The 17,327-nt window shown below is 47.0% G+C and overlaps 2 protein-coding genes across 2 annotated transcripts in view; one reads left to right on the top strand and one right to left on the bottom strand.

Moving 5' to 3' along the window:
• The window catches only part of LOC126419895 (flotillin-2), a 418,685-nt gene that overhangs the window by 361,127 nt on the left and 40,231 nt on the right, over positions 1 to 17,327 (bottom strand). The window lies entirely within an intron of this gene.
• The window catches only part of LOC126419362 (glucose dehydrogenase [FAD, quinone]-like), a gene marked incomplete at its 5' end in the record, with an annotated part of 42,563 nt that overhangs the window by 13,411 nt on the left and 11,825 nt on the right, over positions 1 to 17,327 (top strand). Inside the window, 4 exons of the mRNA XM_050086548.1 lie at positions 1,059 to 1,327; positions 3,359 to 3,454; positions 10,484 to 10,674; positions 10,762 to 10,927. Coding sequence (XP_049942505.1) covers positions 1,059 to 1,327; positions 3,359 to 3,454; positions 10,484 to 10,674; positions 10,762 to 10,927 — 722 coding nt within the window. The remainder of the gene's footprint in view (positions 1 to 1,058; positions 1,328 to 3,358; positions 3,455 to 10,483; positions 10,675 to 10,761; positions 10,928 to 17,327) is intronic.

The raw sequence follows: 17,327 nt of genomic DNA, 5'->3' as shown, positions 1-17,327 counted from the left end.
TCGTCGAGGGGACACTGAATAGTGCACGGTACATCCAAACCGTCATCGAACCCATCGTTCTACCATTTCTAGACCGGCAAGGGAACTTGCTGTTCCAACAGGACAATGCACGTCCGCATGTATCCCGTGCCACCCAACGTGCTCTAGAAGGTGTAAGTCAACTACCCTGGCCAGCAAGATCTCCGGATCTGTCCCCCATTGAGCATGTTTGGGACTGGATGAAGCGTCGTCTCACGCGGTCTGCACGTCCAGCACGAACGCTGGTCCAACTGAGGCGCCAGGTGGAAATGGCATGGCAAGCCGTTCCACAGGACTACATCCAGCATCTCTACGATCGTCTCCATGGGAGAATAGCAGCCTGCATTGCTGCTAAAGGTGGATATACACTGTACTAGTGCCGACATTGTGCATGCTCTGTTGCCTGTGTCTATGTGCCTGTGGTTCTGTCAGTGTGATCATGTGATGTATCTGACCCCAGAAATGTGTCAATAAAGTTTCCCCTTCCTGGAACAATGAATTCACGGTGTTCTTATTTCAATTTCCAGGAGTGTATTATTAACCACTACTACTTCCACAGTTTGTTCAACATGAGCACCGGCGACGTCGACGAGATGCAATACAGACCCAGATTTGCACCAGGTGGTCGACATTGGAGCTAAATGTTTTCCAGCATAGACCGGTTCCGCATTAACGCTTTAATACATCTACCAAGTTTCGCTGCCGTGCGATAATTACAGCCCACAATGGACCGCCGCGAATAGCTGCATCTTAGTTACAACCACCCATAGCACATGGCGACTGCAAAAACAATAAAGAATCCAGCAGTTCTACTGATTATTCTTGCCAACTCGCACAAAGTGACATGTATTTGTTACGCTCGATAAAACATTCTGTCACTTAAAGGGTTAATTCTAGACAATGGGCTTTCCAATTGCGGTTGAGATCTATCTGTAGCCTCAAAAACCATAACACTTGCTAACACTTTCCGCTGAATGCGTCTCGCAAATGGGCAATACGTCAGCCGGTACACGGCGGCCGCTTCGTGCCTCTGGCTGCAGGTGCTGCCCTACTTCAAGAAGACGGAGGGCGTGCGCATCGCGGCGCTGCAGGACTCGCCGTACCACGGCAGGTCGGGCCCGCTGACGGTGGAGGAGTTCCGCTACCACACGCCCATGCTGGAGGCGTTCCTGCGGGCGGGCCGCGAGATGGGCTACGACGACACCGACGTGAACGGCGCGCGCCAGACCGGCTTCACCAGGGCGCACGGCACGCTGCGCGACGGCCTGCGCTGCTCCTTGGCCAAGGCCTTCCTCAGGTCAGGCCGCGCGCGCGCCTCTCAGACACAATAACGGCCTCAGCTGCGTACCGTCCGCCAGCAGCAGCACGAACAACATCTAGACCAGTGGTCACCAAAATCCTCTCTTAGACCATTATCCCTGAGTGAAATCAGACATTAGTAATACCCCTCTACCCTCCCCCCACCTCCACATTATAACCAACTACAGCACGTAACTAAACTCTAGACTTTTCTCGGAACACTTTTATTTTTCAAATCATGTAAGATGAATGATATATAGTTTGTGTCTGTGATTCTGTAAGTGTGTGAGTGTGTGTCTGTGTTTCAGAATGAATGACGGAGCAATTCGTCGTGAATCGCAAGTGCTACTGACAACTGCTCGTCAGATAAGAAAGACAACTATCCACAGTGAGGGTACATACTTGTTACAAAACGTACTTCCCCTGCAATAGTTCTCCCCATAGTGGGACTTGCTTGACCTGCACACTGAAACACCATGTAAAATCAACCACGTTAAAATGTGTCCACTATACTTACAATCCGTAAATCACTTGACTGCTGAACTCCTTACTTCTGAAATGGCGGAAGACTACAGGCTGCTAACAATTTGTGTCTCAACACAACCACTAATAACAATAATAATAATAATAATAGTAATAATAATATTGCGTAAAGCACTATGGCAGTCCTTGTGTATACAGTACGGTGTCGTTCTGTCAATTAATTCATTTATATGTTTCGAACCGAGTAACGAAGTAATTTCTGGACTACTGCAGGTACCATCTACAACTTCAAGAAGATATTTTCTCCTCATATTTAGCATTTCTTACGTATATCCCTCACTTCTATCATCAGCGATGTACGGGACAAAGAGCAACTTACGTTCTTTGTTACATGTTTGCTTTATTTATTACGTGCTCCACTACACAGGTAACTGGTATTTGTTTTTAGCAATCTGTTTTGCCCATGAACACGTCGTATTAATTTTTAACGAGTTAACGCGCTGGCTTACAAAACGGGGGTGGGCGTTTGCCAAAATCAGATCGAATCATTGCGATGGAGAAACGATTTAGACCGGCCAGCCACACGTTCATTACACAGCTGCTGGTTTGGTTCCCGATCCCCGCGTCTGAAAATACGATAGCAAAAATTTACACAATTGACGGCTGAGCCAACATGAAGAGTATCAGTCTCAAAGTTAAGTAAAAAAGCCGGCCGGGGTGGCCGAGCGGTTCTAGGCGCTACAGTCTGGAACCGCGCGACCGCTGCGGTCGCGGGTTCGAATCCTGCCTCGGGCATGGATGTGTGTGATGTCCTTGGGTTGGTTAGGTTTAAGTAGTTCTGAGTTCTAGGGGACTGATGACCTCAGAAGTTAAGTCCCTTAGTACTCAGAGCCAGTTGAACCCTTTTTGTAATCGACAATCACGTTCCTTCTGTCAGTCTACGCGCTTCCTCATCTTCTGACACAGGTTGAATAGTCTTTTTTCTCTTACTGTTCATCTTCGCTCATATACTGTTCTACTAAGTTTTCCCCCTTGGTTTCTCTCTTTTGTCAAATATATGCTAATTTTTGAAATCTAGGTCTACTGTGAATTCTTTTACCTGTCGATGAAACAGTTAAATTTAGTTCTACATATGCTATCTGATGGCAAACATAGTTTTTGACTATGAATCTGGAAATGTTATTATTTTTACTGTTTCCGCTATGTTTGAGTAAATTTTCTCTCTTCCATTCACCATAACACTGTTTGTAACTAAAACTTAGACTGATGCCTGGTCCTCTATCCGCCGTAACGCTGTTTGTAATTAGAATTTAAAGAACGATGGCTGGAAGTATCGTAAGCCCGAGGGCACACCACATGTACGCAAAAATTAATAAAAGAAACAAAAAGCGGAAATTTTAAGAATAGTGTGCCTAATAAGATAGTTTTCATCCTTAACATGCGTCTTACAAAAGTAGCGCACTAAAGCGTGACCGCTTATGTTGTGTGTAGTTTACTATGATGCTATTCTTTTAGTTTGCCCTTATTGCTAATTTTTTGTCGTTAAATATTTTCGCAGGTGCCATAGACACAACTTGGACATTAGTATGCATTCCCATGTTGTGAAAATATTGATAAACCCAGAAACCAAGGCTGCCTACGGAGTCACGTACAGGTAAGTGCTTATCTCCAGATATATTACATTTATTTGCGTCTGATATGCACAGCATGCAGCCAGAACCACATTACGTTACCATGATTAGAACAGATTGCTGTAAACATACAGATCACGTATTACCCAACAACAGATCATAACAACACATCGCGGTAATAGAAAACAGGAACTCATTTTTACCTTTTTCCCTCGAAAACATAAAAGAGCTTTACAAATAGAATAATTTTTTTTTCTGAAATGATATTGTGACATTATCTTCTAGTTCGAAGGTTTGCGTATGGCAATGTTTAGACTACTCATGCACGGTCCAGTCACATTAATGTGAGCATCGCCTGTGTTCGAAGTCAACGTGCAATGACCACTCACAGACGGCAGCGCCATTTGTGGGGATATATACACACTCCTGGAAATGGAAAAAAGAACACATTGACACCGGTGTGTCAGACCCACCATACTTGCTCCGGACACTGCGAGAGGGCTGTACAAGCAATGATCACACGCACGGCACAGCGGACACACCAGGAACCGCAGTGTTGGCCGTCGAATGGCGCTAGCTGCGCAGCATTTGTGCACCGCCGCCGTCAGTGTCAGCCAGTTTGCCGTGGCATACGGAGCTCCATCGCAGTCTTTAACACTGGTAGCATGCCGCGACAGCGTGGACGTGAACCGTATGTGCAGTTGACGGACTTTGAGCGAGGGCGTATAGTGGGCATGCGGGAGGCCGGGTGGACGTACCGCCGAATTGCTCAACACGTGGGGCGTGAGGTCTCCACAGTACATCCATGTTGTCGCCAGTGGTCGGCGGAAGGTGCACGTGCCCGTCGACCTGCGACCGGACCGCAGCGACGCACGGATGCACGCCAAGACCGTAGGATCCTACGCAGTGCCGTAGGGGACCGCACCGCCACTTCCCAGCAAATTAGGGACACTGTTGCTCCTGGGGTATCGGCGAGGACCATTCGCAACCGTCTCCATGAAGCTGGGCTACGGTCCCGCACACCGTTAGGCCGTCTTCCGCTCACGCTCCAACATCGTGCAGCCCGCCTCCAGTGGTGTCGCGACAGGCGTGAATGGAGGGACGAATGGAGACGTGTCGTCTTCAGCGATGAGAGTCGCTTCTGCCTTGGTGCCAATGATGGTCGTATGCGTGTTTGGCGCCGTGCAGGTGAGCGCCACAATCAGGACTGCATACGACCGAGGCACACAGGGCCAACACCCGGCATCATGGTGTGGGGAGCGATCTCCTACACTGGCCGTACACCACTGGTGATCGTCGAGGGGACACTGAATAGTGCACGGTACATCCAAACCGTCATCGAACCCATCGTTCTACCATTCCTAGACCGGCAAGGGAACTTGCTGTTCCAACAGGACAATGCACGTCCGCATGTATCCCGTGCCACCCAACGTGCTCTAGAAGGTGTAAGTCAACTACCCTGGCCAGCAAGATCTCCGGATCTGTCCCCCATTGAGCATGTTTGGGACTGGATGAAGCGTCGTCTCACGCGGTCTGCACGTCCAGCACGAACGCTGGTCCAACTGAGGCGCCAGGTGGAAATGGCATGGCAAGCCGTTCCACAGGACTACATCCAGCATCTCTACGATCGTCTCCATGGGAGAATAGCAGCCTGCATTGCTGCGAAAGGTGGATATACACTGTACTAGTGCCGACATTGTGCATGCTCTGTTGCCTGTGTCTATGGGCCTGTGGTTCTGTCAGTGTGATCATGTGATGTATCTGACCCCAGGAATGTGTCAATAAAGTTTCCCCTTCCTGGGACAATGAATTCACGGTGTTCTTATTTCAATTTCCAGGAGTGTATATATATATATATATATATATATATATATATATATATATATATATATATATATATAAGGTGTGCCAGGTGTGCCAGGCGGGAGGGGGGCGGATAGCCGTGCAGTCGACGTCGTAAGCAGAGTGATTTAATTGACGTGAGAAATGGCGCGATTATTGGTCTTTGGGCCAAGGGTGGAGAAGCATTTCCGAGTGGATTAGTTTTGCACGCTATCGACGTGCCATTGTGGTTAAAGTATACCGTGCGTGACAGAATTCGTGACCCGGAACAGGCGGCGCTGACGTGGTGCACCGTGGGCCACAGATGACAGGGGTGGGCGACGGCTGCGGAGACGTGTACGGGTGAACGGACGTGCACCTGTCGAGCAACTGACCGCCCAGATGGAGCAAGGGGCTGCCCACAGTGTCTCCCCGACGACCGTCCAAAGGACCTCGCTGAGTATGGGCGTCGGCAGCAGGCGCCTGCTTCATCCACCCATCGGCTACGATGGCTGGAATTTGCACGCCAGTGGCACATCCGGACGTGACCGGAGGTGACCTTTTCGGATGATTCACTTTTTATGCTCCATCGGGCAGATGGCCGTTGGCGTGCACGGCCCTGTAACAATCGTGGATAGGGTCCAAGGCCGAAGGAGGGAGTGTTATGGTGTGGGGAATATTTTCATGGCATTCTCTGGACGACATCATTCCGGAACGCACAATGGATCAACAGAAGGATGCACGTAGCCTTGGGGACCATGTCCATCCCTACGTGCAGTTCCCTGTTTCTCGTCACGAAGGCATTTACCAGCAGACCAACGCAACGCGTCACACAGCTTGAAGCGTACTTGCGTGGTTCGAAGAACGCCAAAATCGGTTCACCGCATTCCGTTGGCCACCAAATTCGCCGGATTTAAACCCAACCGAGAATCTGTGGCACCTCGTCGGTCGCGTTGTTCGCGCCATGGATCCTCAGCCGTGAGCCCTGACACAGCTGGCCACGGAACTGGCTCAATATCCCTGTCAGTACGAAATTTTCACTCTGCAGCGGAGTGTGCGCTGCTATGAAAAACTTCCTGGCAGATTAAAACTGTGTGCCGGACGAGGCTCGACCTCGGGACGTTTGCCTTTCCCGGGCAAGCGCTCTACCAACTGAGCTACCCAAGCACGACTCACGATCCGTCCTCACAGCTTCAACTCTGCCAGTACCTCGTCTCCTACCTTCCAGACTTCACATACGCTCTCCTGCGAACCTTGCAGTCGTGCTTGGGTAGCTCAATTGGTGGAGCACTTGCCTGCGTAAGGCAAAAGTCTTGTCTGCCAGGAGGTTTCATCCCTGTCAATGTGTTTCCAGAACCTGACTGACACTCTACCTACAAAAGGCGGTACTCAGGCTTCTGACAATAATGAGACTGGAAATTGTAGATATGGTACTTTGGCATGGTGCATAGTCCGTGGAGCGGTATAGCAGCTCCCGGTGGACAGATACACTGTTTTGTGAACGGGTTACAATCTTTTAAGACGCCTAGGATAAATGTGTAAAATTTTAAGTCTTCTGCTGCGAATACTGTTGTGGTATTAGAGGGAAATTCATGTTCCTGCTTGCTTAATCTATTGCACAAAATTACTTGCTGAAGCGATTCCGCTCAGTCGAGAAGAAAGGGTGTTTTAATTTAGCTAATAATGTTGAGTAATACGACAAAGTTGAGGACTCTGTAACGCCTACCCCGTGGAGGTGACTGGAGAAATATCCGTGATGAAAGCACAACGGTCCTCCGAAATTTTATCGATGGAGTTCGGGTTCACACTGAATATGCTAACAGGCGATCCTAAATGTTGTCATTAAAAAGAAAAAAGGAAAAGGACATGGCAAGTCGTGCACCGCCTACCCAACATACCATAGACAGCTTGCGAAACATAATAGCAGCTTGCTTGTCTCACGTCTCTTGTCAAATGGAATATTACAACAAAAATTCGTTTTTCTGTGTCCGTGTATCTATAAACGGCGAATCGTTGGCTCGTCCTTTGTGCGAGAATAGACAAAAACATTGTCTTCTCGCCAGGAAGTCTTCCGCCCAGTGGCAGTGCTGGGCAGGTTGAAACGCTGCTTCAGTCCGTATTCGGAGCTGTCGAGGCGCCTCGGCCGGTGCCAACTGCGCCCGGGGCCCGACTCCTCGCGCTGTCCAAATTCGTGTCGCCAGCCACGCCTCGGCCCACGAGACAAGGTCAAACTTCTCTCTGCACCGATGCCAATAATGAAAAGCCCTACTTTCAGAAAGATCCCGAAATCTGACCACTAGACTGGAACATGTACACAGTTCAGTTTACACAACGCCACCAGGGATATCTTACCAAATTTCGCCAGTAATCTTCGCAACAACAAAACGAGAAGTATTTAAAGCCAACATCTAAAAACCATACGAGAACTTCACACTTCAAGTTTCCACAGAAACAATGGAATTTATTGACTCCCTCTAAAACTCGCTGTAACTGTAAAGGAATACACATTCTCCCAGTTAGTTAGCGGCTGTGCGATTTGACGTAAGCGCCCTGTGTACCGACCGTGTCCAAGCTCACGACATCGCAACACTCGGAAAGCGTCTAAGCATAAATCCAAGCTCGGGCAAGAGATTGCACTTACAAATGCTTTTAGGCTTTCCGCACTGGAAAAGTAATCTCGTCGATAGAGAACGATCACCATCTGCTGGCTTCCAAAATGATAAATGCGAGTACTTCAAAACAAAAGTTCTGCTCCAGAAGGGCGCCCCTGACCCCACGATGACAGAGGATTGCGAGAACTCGAGGCTCCGCTGGAATTGTTTGTAACATTTAGCTCTTTAAACCAGTCGTCATCAGGAAGAGGACTGAGAAATTCCCACTGGCTCTTCTTGCTCCACGGTTGCGGAATCGTCGTTTGATAAACAACAGAGGCAATGCGATACAACTTGATTTGTTATTTGTATTGGCACTTTTTCGTCATACAATTCCATATCATGTGCCACAAAACGATCGCTTAAGAGCAAAGCACTTTTTCCACAAATATTCGCAAGGAGCACGCTAGAGTGATTCCAACATTAAAAGTAAGTGCGCGTCCGGCCAAGGCAACAAACGGCAGTTGGAACAGAAGCAACACCGGCGCCCACCGCGCCGCACCGCCCGCTGCCACCCCTCCTATACTCGGCGCCATTTCGAAAAGATATTCCCGAACAATCCACTTAGCATTTTGCACCCTTCCCTCATTTTCCTTCGACACTTTGACCCGTACTGTTTTCGCTACTAATTGTAAGAAGCATTCTATAAAAATCTTGCACTTGGCCTCTTCTGGCGCCGCTCTCACATTAGCGTCTCAAGCGGCGGCTTACGTCACTTGGGCCGAAACCCTAGCAATACAAACGCATTTTTCATAACACACATTACTAAGGGCGGTACTTCACGCCTACCCCAAAAAACTTAAAAAAAAAACAATAAATTCATTGACTGTTGGTGACTTATGTTTAGAACATCTCTTTAAAGAGGTACTGCCGTGATAATAAGGTTCAGAGCATGAAAATATCTTTTAGCACACGCTTGGCAGGGTTAACACATTTTCGAGAATGTGGACAACCAAGAAAGGATACTTTATGCCCAACTGGAGAAAAAATTGCAAATGCAAATTTCGTTAACTGTTGTTGATTTTTACCCACAAGATTCTTTTTAAAAAGAGACTGATGTGTAAGTTAGGTGCCTGAACCTGAAAATATTCAACGTGACTGTCATTGGGGAATGTGACATCTACCACCGAGACATAAATTTTAGCTTACCAAAAAATGTAAAACTTTTATGGAATCAGGTAGAAGATTTAATTAGAAACAATATCATTTTTTCAAAATTTAAAAGAATAAAGTAACTGACTAGACTACAACAGTTTCTAACGTTGTGCAAAAATTCCCCCCCCCCCCCTCCTCCTCAGCCTTCTGCTTGGTACTGCGGGGTTAAACCGGTCCTGCGTGCTCTCCTGCATTTCTTGACACAGCAACAGTTACTTCCTGCATTGTCGATGCATATGAATATGCTCTCCTGTGCTATATTACGAGTATGGAGATCAAGCTACATAATCTTACAAGATCTAAAGAAGGGAGAGAAATGTTTTATAATAATCTTCAAGCTGTAACTTTCATCGTTCCCGAAAGGAGAAAAATCTTGCTCATTGGCGATCTCATAGGACGTATTGACGATTCAATTATTCCAGGCATGAAACAAAAATTTAGTGAAATAGAAATGAATGACAATGGAGTGGACTAAATTCATTTATGCAAATTGATCGAACTACGTATTAATAACACATACTTCGAACATAAGGAGCAGCATAAATACATCTTGAATAATACAACAGCCGGCCGCTGTGGCCGAGCGGTTCTTGGCGCTTCAGTCCGAAACCGCGCTGCTACTACGGCCGCAGGTTCAAATCCTGCCTCGGGCATGGATGTGTGTGATGTCTTTAGGTTAGTTAGGTTTAAGTAGTTCTAAGTCCAGGGCACTGATGACCTGAGATGTTAAGTCCCATAGTCCTTAGAGGCATTTGAACAATTTAATACAAGAGGTCAGTGCGCAATTACTGATTACATTATTACCAATAAAGCTGTTCATTCAAATCAACGGCGAATGTAGGATCGGATAATGGGCTCTTGTATAAGCTTAACATGGAACTTGGACCAAAAAACAGAAAAATTAACAGGCTCTTCAAACTGAAGTCGTAGAGGATGAGAGTATTAAGATGTAGCATCAAAATAGATTAAAGGAGAAAACCATTAGAGAAGTTTTAAGTACGATTAAAGTAAATGTAATAGGAGGCAGTACTACAAACGGAACACCCTGGTTTAACCAACATGTTATAAACTAGCTACGCAGAAGAAGAAAACAGTGATATGGGTCTGTAATTCAACAGATTACTTCTATTTCGTTGCTTGGTGTGTCCTACGCAATTTCTCAGTCTTAGGGTACGGATCTTTCGTCGAGGGACTTGTCGGAAATCAGAGCTCGCACGGCAACAGTTAAGAGTTCACTCTTCCCCCGTGCCACTCGGGAGCGCAATAGTTTGAAAGTGGTTCTACGAACCTTCTGCCTAGCACTTAGTTGTTGATTCTAGTGTAGTCGCTTAGATATAGTTGTCGCTAGCTGTGGTGAGCAGAACTGCGTGCGGGGTGTCGGCTGTGACACGTGTGTGTGACACGTGTGGTGTGTGTGTGCGGCAGGAAGAACGGCGCGCTGCGCACGGTGAAGGCGGCGCGCGAGGTGGTGGTGTGCGCGGGCGCGCTGCACTCGCCGCAGCTGCTCATGCTGAGCGGCGTGGGCGACGCCGGCCAGCTGCGCCGGCTGCGCATTCCGCCGCTGGTGCACGCGCCCGGCGTCGGCCGCAACCTGCAGGACCACGTCTGCCTGGCCGGTGAGTGCCGCCGCGCCGGCCCGCCCAGCTGCTCTGCAGTCTGCCAGGTCGCTCACTCTCTCTCTCTCTCTACCTGCTCGTCCCCAGGCACGGTGTTCACCATGCACCCGCCGGCCGGACAGTACCCCGTGGGGCCCGCCTTCGTCGTGCCGCGCATCCTCACGCTGGCCGCCCTCGTCAACTTCGCCGTCAACAACAGCGGCCCCTTCTACGCGCTGCCCGAGTGCGAGGCCATGGCCTTCATCAGTACCAAGTAAGGTCACAACCAGACATTCTGTCAATTTGGTAAGGACGCTAGTGCATATGTAACACGTTTCAAAGTCTATGCACGAAACGCTTATGGATCACAGATCACGTCATGGGGAACAACTTTTTTTTTTTTAGAGAAACAATGTTTGCTGTAGTTCTGAGAAACGGCAGGACGTAGGATAGCCACTCTGCGGAGTCTCTGTGTAACACGTGTTGCCTAAAATTAAGTCACCTACCCCGCACGAAAGTTGGTAGACCGAGTCAAATTAAACTTCCTGATTTGCTTCTGAAAAAAAAAAAAAAACTGAAATGAAATGGTCGTGTGCCATTGTTGGCGGGGAGGCCCTATCCGGGGAAGTTCGGCCGCCGGTTGCAAGTCTTATTCCAGTCGACGCCTCACTGGCCGACTTGCGCGTCGGCGACGATGACGAAAGCATGACGAGTACAGCACAACACGCAGTCCACGAGCGCGGAACAACACCCAGCCCGGCGGGGAATCGAAGCTGGGCGCGCTGCGTGGTACGCAAACACGTTACCACTCAGCTAAGCAGGCGGACATGCACTTCTTGAATACAGTCTAAGACAGAATAGTACAGTACCGCTGATAAACCAGCAATCTCAACCAACTATCGGAAATTATATCGTCCCGCAAACATCTCAAAAACTGAATTTTTTTATCGAGAGAATGAATCACACTGTTAGTTGTGGGTGGAATCCCAATTATACTGGCAGTCTTTTAGTCATCCTCCTAAAGACAGAGGTAATAATGTGTCCAGCCAAAGAGTCCAACAGAAGCAATGAATTAATCTCTGGAAATGGTAATAATATATTTCGGAAGTAACATCAAAAGTATTCACTCCCATTTTTCCACATTTTCCTACGTCGATTACATGAGTTTTGCAAGTAAACAATTCTTTTTCCAAAATTGTTCGTCCTAATTTGCCTTGATGTTCCTGAAGACAGAAATAAAGTTGCGGAAACAGTAATCCACTGATACTTATCATTGGTGTGGTTGAATAGGAATGTGTTACAGCATTCATCGGCTGCACAAAGCGAATCTCTTTCTTTCGTTGGAATGGTAAAGTGTAGTTTGCACGAAACTTCAATGATTCGAAACCATAACAAAAAAAAACTGATAAATGATCAGACGAACTTGACAAACCACACACTCTTTAAACTTATTGACCACATAATATAACACTAAATATACACATATAACTACAGGCCCCGTTTACCGCAACCATTTCCTCCCTGATTCTGTCGTATAAGCACCGTCCAGCCTCATCTCCTTATCCCCCACCAGCCTCCCAAAAAAAAATGTCAACCCACTTACACTACCGTCACGCCTCTACCTAACATTCCAGACAACTTCACTAATTTTCACTCACTCAAACACACACACACACACACACACACACACACACACACACATACAAAAGTAGTTTCGCAGGTTGGCAACACTCACAACGTGAACGAAGACAAACGAACAGACATTCACACTGTTACTGTGCGTAATGGGAAATAGTTTATCAAAGTCAAGTGTAAATAATGCAGCGCAAGAAATACTGCAGAATGGCAAAAACTGCCAAGTGCAAGTGCGAATCGAAGTCTTTCGATGTCAACCGCTGCTAGCAAGCAGGGAAGGAGCAGAATATGTAAAGAAACACCGCAAACAACTTGCGCGTCAACTTTACAAGCAAAACGATGTTTTTAACCTAAAAGAACCAAAAATGTGCAAACGTATGAATCCAATATGCAGAATAACCACGGAAGATGTTTTGTAAATAAAAGCGGAACGCGTCCTGTGTAAATCTTTTTAATCAAACTGCAGTCAGCTGAAGACGGATAACCAATACTAACAGACCGAATGATTGGCTTTATATGCACCTTTAGGTGACAACAAGAAGCTTCCCTTCACGTCATCTAAGAATTCGTTTTTAGTATTACCTATTAATGACATCTCCTCTACGCGTTTGCTTCAGGTGGACTTCGTAATTTTGCCGCCACCTTTTCTGTATAATTTGCTGAATCCGTTTAACCAGATCGAAGAAACCTGGAAATTAGTAACGTTCATCTAACTCGCAGTTCAGAGCACCCAGTTGTGTAGATTTCTTCGGTGACGGTGCACTCACTCTCAGATCAGTTCTAAATCTTTCGAATAGTTTTTCTTTCAGACATCTGCCAATTTCATTTCGGCCGATTTTCGTACTTCGTGTAACCTTTCTTCCACTTACACACTTCATGTTCAGACTTTATGAAACAAAATCAGCTTTGCATACTGCTTAAGTTTAAGTGTTTTCTTCTTCCTTCGTCGAACACGAAAATGTACATACTTTTCCTTGTCGGTGACAGCTATTGCTGTATATGTTTTCTTTGCGCTTGGGAAGTACTCTGTTTGTTTTGCGCTTTCATTAGGACAACAATCATTGTTAGAATAACAATTCTTGAAACTGCTGTTTCTTGCAACATTTCCAAAATTACCTACGAAATGTCGACATTATTGGAATGAATGTCCAAGAAATTCACCAATAAATGGCGCCGGCCGGAGTGGCCGTGCGGTTCTAGGCGCTACAGTCTGGAACCGAGCGACCGCTACGGTCGCAGGTTCGAATCCTGCCTCGGGCATGGATGTGTGTGATGTCCTTAGGTTAGTTACGTTTAATTAGTTCTAAGTTCTAGGCGACTGATGACCTCAGAAGTTAAGTCGCATAGTGCTCAGAGCCATTTGAAGCCAATAAATGGCACGTATGTAAGTCTTCATGAAAAGTAAGTGATTTAGATTTCATACCGTGTTCTTCATATTTTATATTGGATTCCACAATACTGTGAAAACCTGGAAGCTGCACAAGGGCAGAAGCTATTAGCAAGTATAAGCGACGAGATCACAAAGAAAACTGATTCAGTTTTATCCCCGTTGATAACATTTAGCGATAGCGCAAAGGCTGATCAGGGGGCGACGTTTGGTAGCCTATTTCAAGTTTACATATTCGTTCCTTGTTCAAATGATTCAAATGATTCAAATGATTCAAATGGCTCTGAGCACTATGGGACTTAACATTTATGGTCATCAGTCCCCTAGAACTTAGAACTACTTAACCCTAACTAACCTAAGAACATCACAGAACACTTAGTCATCACGAGGCAGAGAAAATCCCTGTTCCTTGTCCATTTTTTTTTTTTTTTTAAGTATCTCAACCGGGCACCTAAATTTTTCTGCTGTGTTGATAACTCCATATTTCATCGGGAATTTTGCGGGGGCATTTTTGATGTATTGCACTGTATTGTATTGTATGGAACCGGGGAGCTAGAAACGACGGCGAGGCTTCGTCCCCGCCGTAGCCCTCAGTGGTTCACAACCCCACAACAGGCCACAGCAGTCCACCCACACCACACCGAATCCAGGGTTATTGTCGGCCCCCTCCCCCCCCCCCCCCCGGCCCCCCCTCACCCCGGCTAGACACGAGTGTAACCCCAAATGTTTGCGTGGTAGAGTAATTACGGTGTACGGCTACGTGGAGACAATGTTTGCTCAGCAATCGCCGACATAGTGTAACTGAGGCGGAATAAGGGGAACCAGCCCGCATTCGCCGAGGCAGTTGGAAAACCGCCTTAAAAACCATCCACAGGCTGGCCGGCACACCGGTCCTCGACACTAATCCGCCGGGCGGATTCGTGCCGGCGACTGCCACGCCCTCCCGCCCGTAAAGCAAGTGCATTAGACCGCACGGCTAACCGGGAGGGCTATCTTTGATGTAACTCATGAGTTCTATTTTTTGAAAAGATGTCTGCAAGGTCAATTTGTTTGGCGGCTTCTTTTAAAGTTCGATTTGAATTCTACTACTTCCTACGTCGTTTGAAACAATGCCAATGTCATCAACAGAAGCGAGAGTGTCTCCCGTGATGCTCTTGGATTTAGTTCAAGTTCTCATCGGATTATAATGGTTCCTATCCATCTGTTTTTCAAGAAAACAGTTGAAAGGCATAGGAGAGATCCCATCGCCCTGTCGGACGCCTGTTTTGATCTCAGACGAAGCTGAGAGGTATCCCAGGAATTTTCTCTTGGAAGTTGTGTCAGTTAGCGTAGCTCTAATTAATTAACAATTTAAGGTCCACCCCATATTCATTGTGGATGTTTAACAGGACTTCGCGGTCTACTGAAATATATGTTTTCTTGAAGTCGTCACACACTGACAGTACTGTAGCAATTAATCTGACGATGCTTTTGAAGTTATAATAATAACTTTATTGGAACACTAGCACTGTTGCATATCACCATAAGAAATTCACGGAAACGAAAATGTGGAAAGAAGTACTTACAGTAACAATATACTGGGATATGTGGTGTGCCAGGGATGCTGTTAGTGAAAAACACAACTACTTCAAACAAGTTGGGACCTGGTGTTGAACATGTTTCTACCTGTCCAAAGATCAGCTGGAATCTGAAATAAGAAATTGCTGGTACCTCTTAAGGCTAGTTCACACTAGGCCAGTATTAGTCAAGTGGCGAGTGATTTAGTTACTAAAAGCGCCTGAACGATATAGTTTAGTAGAGTTAATAAGTAAAACAGTTTAATCGGCCTGATCCCTTAAGCTGAACAGCAGCCGATCAAGTAGCATCTCTCACGCCAGCTCACTTGGCAATGGCGCGCCACAGGACAAGTGTGAACACCACCTGTTTAGTCGCGCGCATTATTATCTGTCGCCGGCCGGTGTGGCCGAGCGGTTCTAGGCGCTACAGTCTGGAACCGCGCGACCGCTACGGTCGCAGGTTCGAATCCTGCCTCGGGCATGGATGTGTGTGATGTCCTTAGGTTAGTTAGGTTTAAGTAGTTCTGAGTTGTAGGGGACTGATGACCTTAGAAGTTAAGTCCCATAGTGCTCAGAGCCATTTGAACCATTTTATTGTCTGTCTTGACACGCTATCTGTTTCCTGTGGATCAGCAACATGGCTCGTTGGAGCGACGATACCAAGGTTAAATTTGTTTTTCTGTACGCAGAACAGGAGCGCTTGTGGAACGTGAAACGTCCACTGTACAAAAATAAAGCAGTCCGTGGAGACGCAGTCACACACCTGGAAGAGACGATGGGAATACCGGAGTTTCAGAAGATGGAGATTAAACATAAAACCAAAAGCATCATGTCAGTATTTATTGTAAGATTCTGAACATCTTACTACAACGAGAAGATCGGATCTCTTCTTAGATAAGATCAGTGCACTAGATTTTACTACGCACTTTTTCCAACAGAAAACTAAAGCAGCAGTCCCACATTTTCAGTGTGGAAAAGTATTCTTTCGGGTCTTCAGTTGCGAGCGCTTTCGGAGACATGTTGGAAGCTCCATGCAAATCCCTTCGGCCAACAGATACGCATAAGAGACACTTTAGCCATCAATAATATCCTCCTTGAATATTTATAACAGTCTGACAACGCTGGGGTAACTTTTCGATTCCACGACTGTGGAAATCACGTGATTTTGAGGCGAAGAACTCGTCGAGCTATGTATGGAGCGCATTTTCATCCGGAAAGGATGGTGGTGGTTAGTGTTTAACGTCCCGTCGACAACGAGGTCATTAGAGACGGAGCGCAAGCTCGGGTTAGGGAAGGATTGGGAAGGAAATCGGCCGCGCCCTTTCAAAGGAACCATCCCGGCATTTGCCTGAAACGATTTAGGGAAATCACGGAAAACCTAAATCAGGATGGCCGGAGACGGGATTGAACCGTCGTCCTCCCGAATGCGAGTCCAGTGTGCTAACCACTGCGCCACCTCGCTCGGTTCCGGAAAGGAACTTCCTTGAAGCTTGTTTCATAGAGAGCGGAAAAGGTGAAAATCTGTGGGCTCAAGATGAGGTGAAAAGGTGGGTGCGGAATGACTTCCCAGGCCAGCTTCTGTACAGCGTCTTTTGTCAGTCTGGCAGAATGCGGGCGGGCGTCACAGTGGAGCAGTATCGCCTCACGCAGTCTTCCTGGTCTTTGTGATCGGACTGCGTCTGCAAGACGTCCCAGTTGTCCACAGTGAATGCCAGTAATGACGCTTACACCTCGCGGAAGGAACTCCTGGCGCATCACAGCGTCGCTGTTCCACTAGACGCACGACCTCGTCTTTCACGGATGCGTGCGGGTCTTTGTACGGACAGTTGCTGCTTTGTTTGGGCTCGACCAGTCCTTTCTCTCCCTTATGTTAGCATAAAAAACACCATTTATCGTCACCAGTCACGGTGCGGGATACGAATAGTCGGTGTTGTTGACAAGCCAACTGATTACGAGCAAGCAGAGACGCACTTATGGCCACCCGCTGATTTTTGTGATTTTGGATTACAGTACGCGGTAGCCACACAGCCTACTTTTGAACCTTCCCCGTTGCATGCGAATGTCGCACGTTGGTGGAGTGATCGCAGTTCACAGCA

Source organism: Schistocerca serialis, chromosome 9, assembly GCF_023864345.2.
Source record: "Schistocerca serialis cubense isolate TAMUIC-IGC-003099 chromosome 9, iqSchSeri2.2, whole genome shotgun sequence".
Lineage (NCBI taxonomy): Eukaryota > Metazoa > Arthropoda > Insecta > Orthoptera > Acrididae > Schistocerca > Schistocerca serialis.
Note: the sequence above shows the minus strand (reverse complement) of the source record. Positions and strands in the feature narration are given on the sequence as shown.